At 35.5% G+C, this 21,476-nt stretch overlaps 1 protein-coding gene across 2 annotated transcripts in view; it reads right to left on the bottom strand.

Moving 5' to 3' along the window:
• Positions 1-3,774: 3,774 nt before the first annotated feature.
• Positions 3,775-21,476, bottom strand: part of LOC145673370 (optineurin-like) — a 111,800-nt gene continuing 94,098 nt past the window's right edge. The window contains exons 14-16 of one of the 2 annotated variants that reach the window (XM_081743013.1): positions 16,654-16,846; positions 12,026-12,146; positions 3,775-6,351 (exon numbers count right to left, since the gene is read on the bottom strand). In XM_081743013.1, coding sequence (XP_081599139.1) covers positions 12,027-12,146; positions 16,654-16,846 — 313 coding nt within the window. In that variant the 3' untranslated portion in view covers positions 3,775-6,351; position 12,026. The remainder of the gene's footprint in view (positions 6,352-12,025; positions 12,147-16,653; positions 16,847-21,476) is intronic. The other variant, XM_081743014.1, reaches the window with a different exon arrangement.

Here is a 21,476-nt window from a genome sequence, read left to right as displayed (position 1 = left end):
TTCGCACACTGTGAGTATGGTTATAAGTAATCTAACAGCAAATGGTAATAAAGCAGTTGAATTCTGTGATGGCCCTGATACCGCAAAAGTATGGATGACAAAACGTTATGATTTTCATACAAAATGAAACTGCTGTATAACTACAAAAGAATAATGTATCCTAAAAATTCTATCGTAATTTTGTAAAAGAAAGTATAAATATATGTAATACTTTCAAATCACTATGTTAATGTCAAGAAATCAATAATACCATACTACTAACTTTTGTTTAACTACACCTACTGCAATCTATAGCATATTAATACATGTATCTGTAAATACAATTAAAATATTAGACGTTATAAATCCTCTGTATACCAAAAGGCTAATTTCACAATGACATACTGTAAGTCATACAAGACAATGGGTTATATCAATAAAAATAAGTAACTACTCCTGAGAAGTCCTGCTCGAGAATCGGAGTAACTACACCTGGAGTAATCTCCTCCCTCAATTTCGTATCAATAAAACAAGCCACTACTCAGGTCTAGTCTGCTCCAGATTTATGATCGTTTACTCGCGCTTACTCTGCACGTAGCACTGAGTCGTATCAATAAAAGAAGTGATTACTCATTTCTCCCATTCATCGCGCAGACATTTCGTTGTTTTTAATCTATGGCGTGTATCTTAAAAGCCACGAAACGGGCAAGTAGCAACGATAGCTTCAATCAAAGTGCATTTGTGGATATTATAAAAGAGTTTCCAGTGGTACTTTCAGTCACAGCTACCAGAAAGTAAAAACGAAGGAAAGCCGAAACTTTGAAGGTAATTACAGTGAAATGCAACGAAATATCAAATACATCTACGACTGAGACACAAATTCAAAAGAGAATCTTTAATATTCGAGCGAGGATAAAACAAAAATAAAAAAGAAGAAAAATAGAGAAAAAACGGGAAAGAAGAAAGTAATATTGAAACCATGAGAATGAACCTATTTGAGCTGACGGATGTTGATTGGAATCCAGCAATATCAAGATTAACACGACAAGCGCATATCACGTGTTGTCCAAGGTCTTTGTAGATTGTTTGGCTTTAAGAACGAAATCAGACACTTGGCTCCTTTGTTTTCTTTTTAATAAAGTCCAGCCACCCACGTCACAAATCACGTCCATCTGGTTGCGTTTTCCACATCATACGTATCCCCTTTCGCCTTGACATAAACAAAATACATTCTCATGTATACACCCTTTCTACCAACGTTGAGTTGAGTTGATTATTAGTTTAATTTCCTTTTCAGTAGCGTGCCTATATGAGACAGAGCCCACTGATTAACGTGGAATCCAAACCACATGAGCTCCTGTCGGGAATCGAACGCGGGTCTCCTATGCCAAAGGCATGTACGCTAACCGCTTAGCCATGAAATAGCTCTTCCTATTAACGTATTACTCTCCAAAATACTAGGTTTATTTAATGCCACTTGTGTATAGTCAAGTGCTCCGATAGCACCCGGAAATGTATATTGTTCTTGCCACTCTGCCTTTGCTGTTTGTATATTACGCACACTTCCGGAAACAATCCATTTTCAGGTAGTCATAGACAGTACTTTGAGCCACACCAGAATTCCCTGACATTCCGACCTTGAATCCCGGATCACTCACGTAACGCAAGAAAACCAAGGGCACCGATTTCTCTGTAAATTGGGGGGGGGGAGGGCATTCAGATGCATAAGGTATATATATCAGGATTTTAAGACAAATTGCACTCTAATTATGCCAAATATTGTATATTCATAAATACAATAGGGGGCCCACATGAGCTTTGGGGGGCCCGGGTCCCCTGGCCCCCACAGGATCGGCGCCCTTGAAGAAAACCCGCATCTTTTCATCATTACGTAGTCCACCACCCCGAATTTCCGTTGATTCTCCTTTTAAAAATGTTGTGCTAATCACTACATTTTCTTTCATTAACTTATAATGCTTTTTGTAATCTCCATTTCCAACATTTCTATGCAGTTTATAAGTTTTTCTACGTAGTAAAACAATCATATACTCTGCCATATTTCGCACGGAGTCACCTATTTAGCTTGCTCCACAAATTTGGAGAAGTTACTAGCATCACAGAGGAGTTTTTGATTTTTATTGATATCAAACGCGTAGTAGTTACTCGGCTCGAGAACAGAGGTGTGGTTACTCTAGAGGGGCGGGACTTCTTCGAGGTCAGCCGAGACGACTAGTGCTCAGTTCTCTTTTTATTGATACCAATGCGAGTAACTACTTCAAAATTGGGCGTAATGAGTAACTTCTCCGTTTTATTGATATCACCCAATGGTTGGAGAATTGAATGATGCAATCATACAACGGGATTAGGTAATCTATTGTCTATCCAAAAAACAATAAGACCTGTATTAATTCTCTAACCTATTTGTGTGTGATTAGGAAAATAACATTATTTATGTAGGGAAAAAAGCTCAAAATGAGTCATGAAATGTTACATTCGCTTACTCGGGAGTGGCGTGCCTGATATGCTGCTCCTTTACTATGCATCCACTGTAATCCGCGATTCTAAATCTTTCAGGTAGTTCCAAGGCAGTGTGTTCTAAAATGTGATAGCAGAGTGTTTTCTCTCTTCTACTACTGAAATTATATTACTTTCGAATCTGATCATCAATACCCATAGTTATGTCTTATTATTATTTGTTTCTTGTTTTCATTTCGGACGTGTTATAGCCCCTTTATCTACGATGATAATACTTCCCTTGTCTCATGGTTTCGTATAGTTTACAATAACAATTGGAAAACAACATTTAATACGGTATTTACAACCCTCGGGCTGACTAGTTTTTAGCGTGACACGGATATTTTGCTTGGCGCCCTCTTATCACCCCCCCCCACAAGTTTCTACTTGTCAAGAAATTATCCTGATATTACAAAGAAAATGTAATAAATATTACTACTTAAGGCCCAACCTTTATTGACCCTTGTACTGATTATATTTTCACACTGAATCGAAGATGAAACTTACGTAAATTTCTCGTTATTATCAAGAATGTATTTATGTTTCTATAATTAAACCCACCTGTATATAGAAAAAAAAGGAGAATTGCATCTACCTCGAATAACAAATATACATACGTGCGAAGAGTTTTATTTGTCTTGACTAGAAGGAACTAAACTAGTGAAACATTAAAATAATAATTACCATACTAAATATTTTATATATCTCTCAAAAATAAGAAAAAAACTGCTAATGTGAAAACAGCAGCAAATAAGAGAGTGTACTAGAGAGAATAAGTGCAATAAGTTTACTTTATAAATTTGTTCGCATATCATGGATTATGGAAATTAGTAACTGCGTGTATAGTCGGTCATTTTTTTTCCATTTCTGGTAACATTTTTTATTGGTACTGCATTTGTGATAGTATTATGTCTCATACTAACCTCAAGGAACTGTGTTGTATTAGAGCACTTCGTAAAATTTGAATTCTTATTTGTACTTTTGAAAGTTGAAAAACCCCGTTATAGCAAAAAACTATATGTAATATTGACATTTCATATACTAGACAAGAAAATTAAACAACCGAAAATTTAAATGATTACATTTTTTCCTTTAACTCGACAGATCGATAAAGACTTGTAATATAATCTTTCATGTTGACATGGTAACACCTATGTCAATAGATATGGCTCCTATTAGGTTATTACCACCTACAGGGTTGCATAATTTGTAATCCTGTTAACCAGCTCCAAGCTTTAAAAAAACATCTACTATGATTTTATACAGTGAATACACATGAAGAACTATTTTTAATTTATATTTTATCAATTTTTTTAAAGAAAAGTAAAAATTGACATTATATATAAAGGCAGTTACTAGATGAAAGTTCCTAGTAGGTACTCAATCGTATCTGCTCACACAATGATAAAACCAATTCATTTAAAATATAAAATACTCAAATCCAAAGTACACTTTTAAAAATGCAGTAAAGACTTGAAAGAACTCCGATAGTTTGGTAATGAGTAAAGTGTACAATTGTTATTAATTTAATTTTATATATATATATATATATAGGGCTTGAAAAATCCATTCACCTGCTTGCCAGTGGCGAGTATAAACAATGTGACTGCAAAATGGTCTGGCTAGTACTTTCAAGAAAGATTTTTCAAGCCCTATATAAACATATACACAACAATCTATATTAAACAGGTTTTAAACAAATACTTTCCTTTATTTATAACATAAAACTATCTACAACAGGAAAAAGTAAGTATCTGAACAAAATACTGCTTTCACTCTTGATCTACTTATTAATGCCCTCTATTTGAACCAAAATTCTATTCTTTAAACGTATAATTACTGATATATACAGCGTTATATGTTTGATTTCATAGATGCGACTTCGAAAACTGACTGATATCGTTTATTAGTTTATTAGTATACATAAATGCATTATGCAACCAATTCAATAATTTACACAACTGACACTGAAAATATACTCAACTCATTAATATTGTTTTTAATGAAAAAAAATAAAAACTTGAGTACCGTAATATTTGGCATAATGTAATTAAGACATGAATTGCTTGAAACAAAAATATTTTTAAGTTGCTTTGTACTTCTTGCTGACGACTACAAACACAATGCAGAATGTACCTGTATCTTCAGCCTTCAATTGAATTTCCTAAAAATAAAAGCTACTTACTTGAAACAAAATATTATAATGTAGTTTACTCTCAGACGATATCAGTATTGATTTTTTTTTTTAAAGATTTACAATAATTTAAAAAAAAGAAATATATAAAAATTTTAGAAACATACTTGATACACTGAAATGGTCGCAAAATAAACATTTAGTGTCGAACTTATTTTCTCTATATTATATAAAAAAAATAACGAACAGTGCACAATTTTTACTGGCGGTAAAAATAGAGAACGTAGTGAATAATATTTAAGAAACAAAACACTAGCTTTTTTTTTTTTTTTTTTTTTTTTTTTTTAATGATTTGTAAAACAAAGTAATTTTAGATTTTAACTTCAGTAACGACAGCTCAAATTAACATTAAACATGGCACTGTTGCCTTTCAAATGATCGAGGCCTTGACATTGCGGCTAATCAAAGAACTTTATCATTTTGTTAGTTTCATACAAAAATAGATATATAAATAATACTGAACGCTTTTTCCGTTTTTCTTCTAAAAACGTTACGTATTTTCCTTATAGTTATTTGTATTTCATATTCGTAAATTTTGCTACTTAAATCCTTTATTGCCCCTCCCCCCCCCAAAAAAAAATGCATCGACTATCAAATTTAGACTTAATACTTTCATTTGACTCTCTCACCAATTTATTATTACAAAAACTTAGTACAGCTTAAACAAACTCGATATTTCAGTTTAATGATAACATACCAAACTTCTTTTGCTCAGCTTGCTAAAATACTAATAACACATATTACTGTAACATTATTTACGAAGTACTGAATGCTGTTTTAATATAAAATAGTATTTTTAAATATATCTATTTCTCTATAGCAATATATATATATATATATATATATATATATATATATATATATATATATATATATATATATATATATATATATATATCTATCAGAAAAGTAAGAAATAATTCGTAAAAATAGAAGATATTGTTTTAAGTGGGATTTCCAATAGAAATTTTCTTTCTGTAATACTGTTATTCTTTACAAGAAACGGAAATACATGTTCTGGTATATTCTTCGGAATTTTGTTATTAAATAAAACATAAGATTCTAAGATCTTATGTTTAATAATTTAGTTTTCTATATTTATTGCGAATCATCTGAGTTGCATGCAATTTTTCTTCAATTAAAGGTTGCCATATCGAGCTGTTTCATATGCGTAACTTACTCAAAGGCACATAACTCCTCATCAGAAGCAATGTATTATAATATAAAATCCACTATAATAGTTGTCACAACTATAAAATATAAAAGGTATCGAAGTACTAATGGGAACTGCATCTCTCTTAGCACCAAACCAGTCTGTTAGTTAAGTGAACAGCATCTTTATCAGTATAAATTATAAAAATATTTTCTTTTTTTTATTATATTATAACAGTGGCAGAAATCAACATACACATGGCACAGACAATAACTCAGAATTGGTTATTTCTTTAAAAAATATTATACACAGAAATTTTAACAAAAATTACTCCTACTACATTATTATCCTTCAATCACTCCTTTTAAAAAATAATTCACTAGTGTTAGGCTGAATGATTAAGGTCTTCAATATTTTAAGGAAAGTCAAATCCATCCAAACAAGCTTCAACGTGATTTTCCAATGGTCGTAGTTTTGTGAAAGCCATGTCGCATTTTGGACATCGATAGATCTACAAATTAAAAAAATACGGTAATTTGATTCACATGTGTGTTATACTAGTACATAGTGACGATACATTAAAAATACAAGAATCACTCCATTAAGCATAGAAGTACGAAAAATATGTAAAAGAGCATAAAGCACGAAGTTTTTGTTTTCTCTCTCTTTCTCTCGTTGCAGTTAAAAGTCCTATAAGATTACAAACAAGAAGAAAGCCAGCTACAATCACGTTACTTCTGCATATGTCAGCCATGTATAATTCGAAGTGTAGCTATTTTCAGCAGTGGAATGAAGCTATCAAAAGAAGTACACTATTTACCAGATTGTAAGCCAACCTCTCTTGGTTCAAAAAATGCCTCTCGACTTAGAATCGACATCGTTAATCGGCTGATAAAAAAGGTTATACTCTTTATCGAAACAACAGAAAAAAATTCGAAATCCGAAGCCGTCACAAGTGTTTTTGAAATGAAATCTCTGTTTTAGGTATTTAGGGTGTAGATTTCTGGGTTTTCGGCATCTAAAGCCATTTAGCCCTTCACGATTTGAGGGATGACGTCCCTCGGCGAGCACACAATCCTGGTAAAGGGAAGGAAGGAAGCAGCCTGGGACCTATAAGTTAGGTACCATCCCGGCGTTTGCCTGGTGTGAATGAGGAAAGCCCAGAGAAACCTCATTCAGGGTGGCTGGCCTGAAAAAGTATGTTACACTTTTTCGACCGAGTGACCCCACCAGAAATCGAACCCGGGACCGAAATCTGTTTTATGCCCACGATTAGGCTAAAGAGGACGGTGATGATAAGAAATGATTGGAATGGTGAACTGAATAGTGGGAGGAAACGGGAGAACCCCGAGGAAACCCACGTACACGGTGTTTGTTTGGAGAAAGTTCACTTGATGCGAGCTGGGATCGAACCAGGGACCCCATGCGCCAGAGGTGAACGCTCTACCACTGAGCCACCGCGCCTCCAAGGACGTTTTCGCCATCGACAGACATCGATGCTTTTGACATAGATGCAATATTACCACGTTAGCGAATTTTAGTTTTCATCAAGAAAGCAATACACATTTTATATTGGCTCATGTTTGGATTTAAAAGAAATTTTATATACTTAAAATTTAGTAATGAATTTAGGAGAATTCATCAGCATTTTGAAAGAAAATGTATTCCGTATACTCTATATGTTTCAGTAATATTTTTAATTTTATTCTTATTTTCGTTTTCGATTTTCGCGGGTCGACTTATAATCGAATAAATATGGTATTTCGAGCCATGTTCCTCCAACATACATTTTGGTTTGGGCTTCACAGACTATTTGAAGCAATTCAGACTGGCCTTCGGAATGACGTCTCAGCGTATACGACAATTTCTAGTGGTACAAGAAATTTCAACGGGGACCCATATTTCTGGAAGATGTTGTAAAGGAAGAGCACGGATAATATAGCCACTGCGCAAGATTCCATCTACATAATGATGGAAGTAGTCCTCGGAGCTGGGTCCTGACCAGTTAGGCAATTTAACATTAACTAAAATTTAAGAAAGTGATTTCGTGATCAGAACTCGTAAAAACCTTTCAGTTTAATGTCCCACGACTATGCCTTCTAGGCTATGGGAGACGGAGAACTCCGTCAATTGTCAAATTCTAAACATTAGTAAGTCATAGTTGCTTATGAAACGTGGCCTGGTCGCAATTAATATTACAAGATCGAAGGACTGATACGGCTAACTGTACACTACAGCTGTTTACTGACAGTTTTTGCATTACTGAAAACTTGGGGTTTACTCTTCCGTCAAGATGTGTATTCTTAAACAGTAAGAGAATTAGTAGTTTCTACAGGTCAATCATGTGGAAACTGCTAATTCCTCATGCTCACCTGATTTAGCTATACGTAACTTTGTGCTATTTATCTGCGTTAAAGCTTGTAGTGAGTATCGATTATTACCACAGCATCGACAAAATGCATAGGTTTTTCAGCAATAATATATATATATATATATATATATATATATCTTCTCTTAACAGAAGAATGAGCCCATCTTGTTCCATTACTAAGAAAAACCTTTTAAAGCCAAATACACATTACTTACACTATGAATACAGAGATTGAATGCTCACATTAATCTCTTCGTAAATTTGACACAAGATAGATCAAAAGTTCATGTTATAGTTTAAATTAAGCTCAAATTACAGAAACTATCTAAAGATAAATTCATAAAAAATATTACATCATGTACAAACGAAACGGATGTACAATCAGGGTCAAATCTCCAAGAAGTCTCCTATCTTGATTATATACGAAGCATGCAGGTAATTTTTGCCTCCTTTGCTCAAATTTTTTTTTTCAGATTCCTTCAAAAATCGTCGAACGTGAGCAGCAGTGTGATTGGTGGTCTATGACCTTGAGGTGTACCAAGTTTGAGGCCAATGTGACGGTATTCTGGGAAGCTATAAGTGTAAACACGACAGCATGTTTGGATATACGGTTAAAGCAGCGAGCAGTGATAAGAGTTTCTGACAGCAGAGGGTGTTCCACCTATTGACATTCATCATCGACTGGTGCAAGCGTATGGTGCAGCATGTGTTGATGTGAGTACAGTAAGACATTGGGCCTGATAGTCAAGGACGCAGACCCGGGGACCTCATCACTGAACGATGAACCCCATACAGGAAGATCAGTATGACAAAATGATCATCACAAACAACGTGCTGATGAATTGATTTGTCAGAATCGAAGAATCACACAGCAGGAACTGTCCAATACCCTTGGCATTTCATGTGAAAGGGTAGCGCACATTATTCAATGTTTAGGGTACCGCAACGTGTGTGCCTGTTGGATGCATCGTCTGTTGACAGAAGAAATGAAACACAAGAGGTTACACATTTGTCAACAACTTCTGTATCGGTACGAGGTTGAAGCTGATTCATTTCTGGAGAGAATTCTCACGGGTGATGAGTCATACGCCCATCACTATGACCCTGAAAACAATACAATCGACGGAATTTCGTCCAAGTAGTTCACCAAGACCCAGAAAAGCCAAAACAGTGCAAACAGGAGCAGGAAAGGGACTCATGACAGTGTTCTGGGATAGCCGATGTCTTGTTCATTTGAATTCTTGCACAACAGGAAAAGTGTAAACTGAGTCGTATGTGGCAACACCGAGAAAATTAAGGGCACGTGTCAACAGGGTTCAACAGGGAGTGGATGTTCTACACCATGACAATGCAAAGCCACATACAAGCCACATCACTACATTGTGCTACCCCATCCACCTTACACTCCTCACCTTGTACCTAGTGATCTTTTTGTTTCTAAAATTGAAAGAACATTTGAAGGGCACACACACTACACCTGTGATGCAGAAGTTGAGACTGCTGTTCACTCTTGGTTAAGCTCACTATGATCCTGAGTTTTACGCCGACGGAATGAAACGACTTGTTTATCGTTGGCGCAAATGTATAGCAGTAAATGACGACTATAGGGAAAAATGAGTACACAATCTTGTAGAGAATTATTTAAGCTTTTATTTGAAAGTACATACTTAACTTTGTGATTTGTAGTTTTTTTTTTTTATGACCTTGGAGGCAAATTATCAGCATCCGTTCGTAAATTAGTTACCTTGTACAATGCGTGTTATACAAGTTTGGTAAGTACCTAGAAATTGTTATATTTCTTATTTGTTAACAAAAAGTGTTTAAGAAATTAGTGTCATAGATTAGTGCAACACAAAATTTAATAGCTCACAAACGGGTTTTCCCTTGTTTTTATTCTTCATGGCATACTGCAATGCTATCTACTTTCATCAGAAATACTTAAGTATTGAGCTGACGGCTGAGTGACAGCTACGTGAAACTCCATGCCGATTGTACATGTTTGAGAAGTTTATACCCTTCTACCATAGAACAAAGGAGAATATTTTTCGCCCTTTGAAGCCTTCTTTCAAGTTTACATATTATCATGCTACTAAGCAGTAAAATCTCTCAAAAAGCGAGATATTCAATTTTAAACGTGACTGCATACACATACCTCAGAGGTATCTCTGCATATACAAGACAGAACCCATTTGTGAATTAAATTATGCATTTCAATATACATGGATGACGCTGCTTCATGCAAGAAATTCCTGCATGCTCCACAATTGGTAGTAATAAACCCTGGAAACAATATATACGAGGGTTGTTACATAAATTCTAAGCACAACCGCAAAATATTAGAACTAGACATGTAATACCTTTAGGCCATATTAACTGGACCTTCCTATGATATCGTATTAAATTTAGTATCAATATCGACTTTTATTCTGTTGTTAAAATATCTCCACAAGAAAGGTTTAAAGCCACAGGAGACCCATGCCGACATGGTTGCTACTTTAGGTGATAGTGCCCCTTCATATGCCACAGTGAAGAAATGGACAGCCAAATTTAAGAGGAGAACCTCTATTGAAGATGAAACTCGAAAAGGAAAGCCCGTGGAAGCACTAACTCAGAAGAATATTGACAAAGTGCATGAAATCATCACGAATGATCGGCAAATGACTATCAGGCAGATTGCTGAGACAGTGGACTTGCTTACTGCACGCACTGACCGAATTATCACCCAGTATCTGGGAATGAGCAAGGTTTCCGTGAGATGGGTGCCAAAACTTTCAACACTTGATTAAAAGCTCACCAGATGCAACATTTCAAGGGACAATCTTCATCTCTTCCGGACAAATCCAGATGCCTTTCACACTCGATTCATAACAGTAGATGAGACCTGGATCCACCATTACCAACCAGAATCCAAACAAAGTTCTAAGCAATGAAAGCACTCTTCATCTCCCCCTCTGAAGAACGCCAAGTCAGTGCCCTCAGCTGGAAAAGTGATGGGTACAGTTTTCTGGGATTAGGAAGGGATAGTGATGGTGGATTATCTTTCAAAGAAGCGAACAGTGACTGGGAAGTACTATGCAGGTCTTCTACGACAGCTGCATGATAATATTCAGCAGAAGCGTCGACAGCAGATGCGCTCTTCCAAGACAATGACCCTAACCATAAGTCCGTCATCGCAATGGCAGAAATTCACGATTGTGGCTACGGATTGGTTCCCCACCTACCTTATTTGTCTGCTTTGGCACCTTCTGACTTTCAACTCTTTCCAAAGATCAATAAGATATGAGAAGGTAAATATTTCAGTTTAATATCCCACTAATATGTTCTTTAGGCTTAGGGAGACGATGATTAAGGAATGATGATGAAAGAATTGGTGGAGGAGAATGTGGCAGTACCCCGAGAAAACTCACAGACAAGATGTTTTCCACCACAACTTACTTGGCCGGGGATCGAACCAAAGACCCTACGTACCAGAGGTAAGCGCTATACTACTGAGCCACTGTGCCCCCGATGGGCAAAATGTGTTGGCTTGTCAGGGGATTATGTTGAAAAGTAACACCATCCATAAACTCTTTGATGCTCCATTCACAGGTAGGCTTAGAACTTTTGTAACAACCCTCGTATTTCTGGTGCCGAGTGAAGGAAATTAAGTAAGTAACATGCTTTATTAACAGTGAAAATGACAAACCTATATTTGAGAGAAAAAAGTCTGTAAGTAAAGTTATGGTAAATCTTAATTACATTGAAGGTGCAATACAATATTACATTTTTAGCTGATACCACAAACTACACAACTTTACACCATTCCAAGATATACCTTAATTTGAAAGTTCGAGACATGTTTCAACATGATACTGCAGCGGATCTATTTCTTTATAACTTGCATTACATTTTGGACAGTAGTAGAACTTCGGTTCAGGAATTTCTTCATCATAAATCTGGAAATTATTTTTAACTGACGTCAATGTCTCGATTATAACAGATTACACATCACAACACATACAAAAGTCATGTGAAAAATCCGCACATTAAAACAAAGTAATTGTTTTTCATTTACTTGTTTCGTGTTCGTATCCTGGACTACATTAAAATGTTACTGTAACGAACGCTGTATGACGAAATATATAGAATTGAGAAATTATTTTAGGCCTCAACAATTTTCTTAATTAAAGAGTTAAAATATTTTTATTTCAGTGAATTTTAAACATTCAGTACAAGGAACGAAAATATTTTTTTCCTACATTTAACTTTACCTCTCAAAATACAATTGAATTTTATCATGTTTTATAATATATGTGTATTTCAATATAAAATTATGAAATCGTGCCAGAATTATGAGTGACAGAAATCCGTGAGATAAGGTGGAAGAGGAAGAAGGGTCTCAAATTATTATCAGTTTAACTGTTGCACAGACAGCGAACATGGCGCGTAGGTTTTCAGATTTTCATCCGTCACGAAGTGATCTGCCAGAATCTATTACATTCATGTGCGGTGGTTGCCAACTAACATGAACAGTCTTTTGTGTCTGGGAGTGGTCAGGAGAAAATTATACTTTTTTTTTTCTCCTCTCAAAAAGAAAAGTCCAGAACACTGTGCACAATGCAAAACTTACAGAAGGTATGCTGAAAAATTACGGAAGTACTGCACTTCTTACAATTACTGTACATAATATTACTACAGTATATGTACAGTGGGCACGATGAAACTCTTTGCATGACTTTATTGTCAATCTTGCTTCCCGCGGTATTGCTATTCAACCAAGGAGGAGAACGGTCATATCACGTGAACCATGACTGCACAGTTATAGTTTACTGTTATGCGTGCAGAAGATGTCGGTCTGCTCCCAGCATGCAGTTGGGGCAATGTTCTATGTACGTCGCTCATGTCGCTAGGTGTTGTGTTTCTTTTATTTTGTTAAGTGTTTATATCCCAGGTGTCAGTGAACAAAATGGATCAAAAGAAACTTTCTTGTGAAGAAGACTCCTGCCTTGCTGTTGTTAGAGCAAGGAATGTCTGTGACTTGTGTAGGTGGTGAGTTAAAAGTATCAAGACAGGCTCCAGCACTCTTTTTAAAGTCGTAAATAGCCTGTCGAATTACTAGCTATATAAATCACAGACATACCTTACTCTAACAACGTCAAGGCACGAGTCCTTTCTTCACAAAAAAGCTTCGTTGATCCATTCTGTTCATCTGCATCTGAGATATGAACACTTAATAAAACACGAAAAAACACAAGACGTAGCGAAATGAACAATGTACATACAGGGCTCATAGCGGTCTGGTCTCTTCTAAATAATTGAAAAGTGATCAAAATCTCACCAAAAAGTAATTTTAAGCCTCGATGTCAAACTTGGGCATAAATTGAGTTTTATATTTTTTTTTCCCAACCAAAATAGGGTCGGCTGGATCATAGCTGAAATACGTAATATTTTAACACGTTACGATTAAAAATTGTTTTACTTAAGTTTGTCAGCTAATAAAAAAATGGATTACTTGTGTTTAGAAGTTCATTATTAATTACGTACTTCGCACGGTTTTGAATTTCAACTTAGATCTGGATGGGGTAAGGCCAAATTTCTAGATGTTCATTATGTTCAATAATACAAAATTAATGTAATTAATACATAGCATCATATTGATCAATATTATTTGTAAATCATATTGAAGTAATGTAGATTCTGCAGTGGATACAACAAAAGATGAAGTACTGAGAACTGACTTATTTCAGTGTAACAAAATTTTACCATCACAAATTAATTTCGGAGGTCTCCAAACTTTACACTGGTCATTTTACTGGAGTAAAAAATAATAACTATCATATGAAGGGTATAAGGGAATAATGATCTAAGTCCATTTTTAAATGTTGTGAGAAAAAGTTATTTAAAAGTGTAAGGACCATTTTCAGTTTGTTCTCGACAGTTATTATGTCATGTTTTTCTGTTCTAAAGTAATACACAGGTTTACTGAATTCTACACTCATTTAGATTAAAATGATTAATTGTTATAAAAACCAGACAGAAAAAATATAGAACCTTTCTTGAATAAACAATACATGCATAGAGATATTTCATCATGTCTCTTGTTTGTTGGGGTCTTTTTACTGAAACTTACTGCCTTCGTCCACCTCATTTTTGCGTATTCTCAATGAACTGAAGTACTGTTGCGCTTCTGGCTTACAGAATTGCTTCGAGTTCAGAAGTCTTCAAATTTTGCACGGGAAATTCCAATCAGTTGTTCCTGCTTTATCGGAGGCAATGGATCTGCTTCAGTTCTCGAACTTGAGAGGTTTTTATGATTTTGTATGTTTCATATGGACCATAGTATGACTTCCGAAGATGAACCAGTGTATTCATCTTCTTTACAAGGAATTGTGAGATTGTCCTTGTGCGAAAGGGCATTTGTTTCTTGTATCTCTTGCCAAGAAATGTCTATTGCCGGAAAAATTCCGGCTTACAGTCTATTACAATGAAAGGTTCTGGTTTCTTCCGCGCGTGTTCAAAGACCTTAAGCAAGTCATTAGGTGTTTCGCATTTGGATCGGGTATTTATTATGTCCATGTTTCTATTACATTCCAAGTATGAATGCCCCCTTACTGGAAATGTAATCTGAAGGTTTTGAAACCGTTCTTTTGTGTGGACTAGAGAGTAACAAAATCGGAATATTCTATATTTCTTATTCCACCCTGGGCAGGAATCACATAATATGTGCAAGTCACTAACAGTGTTTGATACTCTACGTACAGACACACGAACTCAATTCGTCTTTGCACTGAATCAGTGGGACTATGGAATTGAGGACTTCGATCGTTTTTTCGATGGACCTGTGGATTTTGATCGTTTTTCCAAAGGACACGAACCTTCCAAAGCTGAATTCCAAAAACATTGATCACGTTTTCGAAATACACAATTTACTATACGTAAGATCACTATTCGTTGTATAAAACGGCAATAAAAGCTCAAATTCGCAAAACAATGAACTTAAAATCGTCATTCCCGTGTACCCTTGATATGCAAAAAGGGCAGAAGCAAAAACCCAATCGAACTGAACCAAAAAAGAAATTACCGTGAACTTAACGTATATTTTATACCCTGAACGATACATTTCACAGAGAGAAACGATTTCATTTGAGAGCAAATTTGAAGGATTGATTAGTATTACACTTTTGTTAAACAATAAAAAATAAAATGTCCAATCTTATTTTTACCTTGTGTACAAGTTTACTGAGTAAAATGCTACACACAAAGTACGGAGTGCACTTTAAACTTTATTCACAGTCCTGAATCAGAGAAACTTGAGGGGGGGGGTAGTTCTGTAAGGTTTTTTTTCTTTTTCTTTTTTTTTTAAATCTTGTATATCGATATTTTCGGTTTTAAGATTAAAAAGGTTCAAATTTTATATTTTCAATGAAATAATAATACTTTAGTATATCTCATATTGTTTCTAAAGTTTCTGGTTTTAAGATTAAAAAGGTTCAAAATTTATATTTTCAATGAAATAATAATACTTTAGCATATCTCATATTGTTTCTAAAGTTCCTGGTTATTATGATTCAACATATTCTATCCACATAATCCAATTCTCAATGAATTATTTATTTTGAAATTAGATCAACTAATAGTCTTAATTTTATGATAAATAAAATTAATTTATTATTTCAAGTAGTAAGTATAAATCCAACGAAATAATTTTACATTACATATTTATAACACAACTATTATAAAATATCTTCAAAATAAAGCATAAAATAGTCGATCACATCACAGAAAAATTCCAAGAACGAAACCTGCATTCATGGAATGTTTAAATGAATAAATAAAATAAAATAAATAAAGAAAAATAGAGGCAAATTTCTAGATATAGTTCACGCAGTAATGTGGTAGGTCATGTACAGAGGCTGAAAATACGTTTTGAGAGGTTTGGCGCCATGTATCATGTACGTTTTTCAAAAGTTTGAGTGTAGGAAGGAAGGTATATGCATCTCCACAGACTTTTTTTTTTTAATTGTAGGAAATGGAGCAATCGTGTGATCCACATTTCTTAGTGGAAATATAAATAATTTAATTCACACGCTTTGCGCATAGAACAGCATTGGACACAATTTTATCTGTTTTTTGTCTGAATTTTATCTGTATTATTTAGTGTCTTTTAACAGCCTGCATGAGTCTGTCCATAGATCAGTGGCAGCGATTAAACAAGCAAACACACACGGACACGATTATAAAATTCACGTACAAGAAACTATTGAGTCAATCAAAACTGCAAAAGTATTTGCTAAATCTTAGGCGTCTTTTGTGAAAGAAAGAAAACATTTTTTTTTTTCATTTTTGCAAATCATTTGTATACAGATATCAATTTGTAAAGAATTAAAAATATATATATTAATACAAGTGAGATAAAGAGTTAAAATCGAAATAATAACTACAAGGAAATAAAAGGGAACGTACCCTGGGTGGTGGTGTTGGATCTTTAACGTGTTGCTGTAGCTCATCGCCTTCCCTCCGCTCTTCATGTGGACCAGGATACGGATATCCTCTTCCAGGGGTTGATCCTCTGGCGGGAGTCGAGCCTCGAGCAGGAGTAGTGCTTCTACCTGGCGCCGCAATTGTGTTGTACGAGCTATTTCGACTACCAGCGGAGCTGGAAAGAGGCAATAAACTCAAAAATATTCTTACTTTTGCTCGTCTAAATTATTCTTAGAGATCAGATTGCTCTTCAAGCCCTTCACATTACAATGAAAACAGACAATCTAAACTATTGACACATACTGAGAGGAAATGTAATAAAACTTATCATGAATGAGTGCTATTCATGTAATAATTTATAAAACCAGGGGAAAATATGTTATAACCCAAGCACAGAATGAATAAATAAATAAATAAATAAATAAATAGAAACTTTTAATCATTGCTTGAAAACGAACATGGTAATAAAAAATATGAAATCAAGTGTTTTTCAATATTATCTTAGCTTGTGTTTTAAGAACTTTATCTTAAAAAATATTATGTTTTATGACGAAATCTGGTTTGTCAGTTTTGCTAATGTTGGATTACTTTCTTCCGTGTTTTTTTTAAAAAAATAGATATCTATGCTAACAGCAGTCACGTAGAAAAATGCCTGAATGCAATAACAAAAACAACAACAATAATAATAAGTAATACTAATAATAATAATTTATTTTTACGTGCTGAGAACAGCAAAAATACAGCACTTTGTCTTATTCTATATTATTTTAGCACTATAATATAGTACAAGTGATAAATTATGATTACCTCTTTAACATAAATTATTAATAATAAAAACATTAACAGTATAGTGTATGTCAATTACTAAAAACACTGAAATGTCAAAAATGAAAAGTAAAAATAAAAACTACTAAGGTATACTAAAAATTCTAAAATAAAGTCATATTTTAGGATGTGCATTCATTATAGCTTGTTAAAATCCTGGAGATTAAAATATGTTTTCTATTATGTGGTTATAATAAAATTTTTACCCTTGTACAGTCCACAGCAAAAGACCTGCAACATGAGCATGTAAGTTTATTGTGAAACGACGAAGTCTTTTGCTCCACAATAAGTGTTCAGGGGAGGACGGCGAGGTTTCTCCTGGCGTGATTTGTGCCACTTAGACGTTACGCTGATTCCCTGCGCTGTTAGGCGTAGTTTCACAATAAACTTACATGCTCATGTTGCAGGTTTTCTGCTGCGGACTGTATCATATGTTGGAACTTTTACGAGTAAAATCTACATTTTTAAAAATATAGTCCGAGGTACACTCATGTCCAAAATGATTGTCGCATATCTATAACTGTCTTCTTCTAAGAATATAATTTGATAATGATTGTGCAGGGTACTTTTAATACTGATACTATATGTATAATCGCAAAATGTATATTTGTGGTAAATTTCATAGGAAAATAATTATAAATGCGAAAATTAGAATGAGTAAAACAAAATGTTGCTAAATGGACAAGAAAGTTTTATTTTCGTTTTATTGTTCTTATTTACTGCTCTTTTGACATGAAATTTGCAACATACATATCTTTGCCGATTATACACATACTAACATTATAATACCTGGCGAATTCGTTATCAAATTATATTTTTACAACAACATATTTACAGACATGCGACAATAATTTTGGACATGAGTGTACATATGTATCTGACTGACAAAAAGCAGAGCATTGATTAAACAAGTAACCAATTTTTTTTCTTGCTTCATTATATACTATTAATAAATAATAATAATAATAATAATAATAATAAATAATACAACTTTAGGTACAAAAAAGGTCAAGTATGACACATCTGGATGGAAATACCATCATGCAGTCATTATACAGAAGCGAAGAAAATATCGTGTGCAATTAGCTAGTTTACAACTTCACTTAACCCTGGCAGGACGAAAGGGAGCTAGCTATAAAAAGTCCACACCTTTGAAATTTGGAAGAGTTTTACGTCCCATGATTATGCCGGTTAAGCTAAGGAGACGGTGATGATGAGAAATAAATGAAGTGGTGGAATGAAGAAAGTGGGAGGAAACGGGAAAACCCCGAGAAAACCCACGAGCACGGTGTTTGTCCACCACAAAGTCCACACAGTGCTAGCTGGGATCGAACCAGGAACCTCAAGCACCGGAGGTGAACGCTCTACCACTGAGCCATCGCGTCTCCTCCTTTGAAATTTGGGCTTTTAATTGCGAAATGTGAGATTCTTCACCTCATCTTTGTATTTTGTGTCAGTAAGCCTCATCACATAAAACTTGACGTAGTGATGTTAGTAAATAGTTAAGCAATTCAAAACAAGTACAATGCAACAACTGGCAGGCATACGAAAAACATTATGTATAATATTCCCTGCAAACTCCTTACAGTGAACAGGGTGAGTCAAAAGTCCTTGGACACCTGCATAAGTTTGAAAATCGACGGGAAAAGTAAAAAGTGATGATGGGAACAGAGGTTTGATGACGGGCCGCAACTTTTGGAGTGTATGTCATTCATGGCCGCCATCTTGAAATCCGCCATTTTGGATTCAAGTCATTTTTTAAAAATAGGAATGGGGGTGTATGACACATCAAATAACACTAGCTTGAGCTCAGGAATTTAGTGGTGTAATTTGTTTTTTTTTTCTATCTTGTACAGTTTAGGAGTTATTAATGTTCAAAGGTGGGAAATTACCTTGATACTGATCCAGTTCTCTCTTTGTTCCAGGTGATCTAAAATGAGTCTGACACGTGAACAGAAGATCGAAATCATCCTTATATCAGGGGAACATAGCTACCGAACAATAGCAGCTGACTACAACAGACGGCACCCAGACAGAGAACCGGTATCGCACAGCACGGTGGCTCACGTGATAACCAAATTCCGGGAGACGGGCTCTGTTCAAGATAGGACACGTAGTGGGCGACCAAAAGACTGCCACCAATGAGGAAACTGCAATGGCGGTTGTTGCGTCATTTGTGAAAAGTCCTAAACGAAGTACCTGTCGTGTGTCCCTAGCATGTGCAATAAGCCAATCCTCCATTGTCCGGATATTGCACGCCACTCAGTGGCATCCTTACAAGCTGCACATCCAACGTAAACTGAACGAGGATGACCCTGATCGCCGGTTGGAGTTCTGCATGTGGGCTACTGAACAACACAAACTTGATCTTGCGTTTGCCAAGGGCATTCTGTTCAGCGATGAGGCGTATTTCACTTTGAACGGGGAGGTTAATCGACGTAATTGTCGATACTGGTGTGACGCAAATCCGAACTGGGTTGACCCGAGTCGAGAACATAGTCCAGCGAAGGTGATGGTGTGGTGTGGCATATGAGACACCCGCATCATTGGGCCATTTTTCATTTACAACACCTTAACTGCACCACAGTATCTGATGCTGCTGCATGACCTTGTGTTCCCTGCCACACTGAACGCTGACGGCATTTTCCAATCTTATTTTCAGCACGATGGAGCCACTCCACACTATGGAATTGGTGTCCGTGAATGGTTGGATAAACAACTGCCAGGAAAGTGGATTGGTCGCCGGGGTCCCGTGGAGTGGCCGCCCAGATCCCCTGACTTAACGCCCCTTAATTTCTATCTATGGGGACATCTTAAGCAGATAGTGTATAATGAGACAATCCGTGATTTGAGACACCTGGAGGAACGCATCCAATAAGCCTGTGACCAAATTTCAGGAGACATTCTCCTGCGTGTGCAGTCAGAGTGGTTGCGGCGACTACAGTTGTGCATTGCACGGGATGGACAACACGTAGAACATGTGTTGTAACATTCAGTATCAAGGTAATTTCCAACCTTTGAACATTAATAACTTCTAAACTGTACAAGATGAAAAAAAAAATACACCCCTAAATTCCTGAGTTCAAGCTAGTGTTATTTGATGTATCATACACTCCCTTCCCATTTAAAAAAAATTGACTTGAATTCAAAATGGCGGATTTCAAGATGGCGGCTATGAATGACATACACTCCAAAAGTTGCGGCCCCTCACCAAACTTCTGCTCCCATCATCACTTTTTACTTTTCTCGTAAATTTTTAAACTTATGCAACTGTCCAAGGATTTTTGACTCACCCTGTACACTACCTAAAGTGAGAAGCTAGCAGTGAGTTTTGCAAAATCAATAGTTTAAGTCAATTTTCTGAAGGTTGAAGGAAAAGAATTCATTGAGAGCAGACACTTAGCGTTTCCAAAGGAATTCACATCATAGACGCCTAAAGACATTTAAAATACTCAAATTTAATTCAAATGTACTGGTAGTTATTAGTGCACCCCCCCCCCCCAGATAATCCTGGATGCGGCCATATATACAGGGTGTTAATGAACTATACCGACAAACTGTACGAGGTGATTCCTTACATCAAAATAAGAGAAAAAGTTCATATGGACCTGAGAGGAAGTGCATAGATTCAGAACTAGGACTGTCCAAAATCTCGAAAAAGCCAAATTTCAAGAGGCACTATTTCGAATTCAAGAGACTGTGGATGGTGGTCCATATCAGCGTAAAGGAAGTCACGCATACGCAATCCAAAAATGCATATTTCATTAATGTTCAATTGATCTACAGAGTAGTTCCTGTAGGGTGAAATTCCCAGACATTCCATCAACCGAATTTTGAGATATGTTCAGACTTTATGATTGGTTCAATCTAAAGTGGGCAAATGATAATCCTTGATAGCAGTGAACACAAAATCATGTGGCGCAATGTCGGAAATGTTAAGGATCGTCAGTAGCACCGTCTCTCGTATTCGGGAAAACGCA

Source organism: Thermobia domestica, chromosome 16 (genome assembly GCF_964235325.1).
Source record: "Thermobia domestica chromosome 16, izTheDome1.hap1.1, whole genome shotgun sequence".
Taxonomy (NCBI): domain Eukaryota; kingdom Metazoa; phylum Arthropoda; class Insecta; order Zygentoma; family Lepismatidae; genus Thermobia; species Thermobia domestica.
The sequence above is the reverse complement of the archived record's forward strand: the minus strand, read 5'-3'. Positions and strand labels throughout refer to the sequence as shown.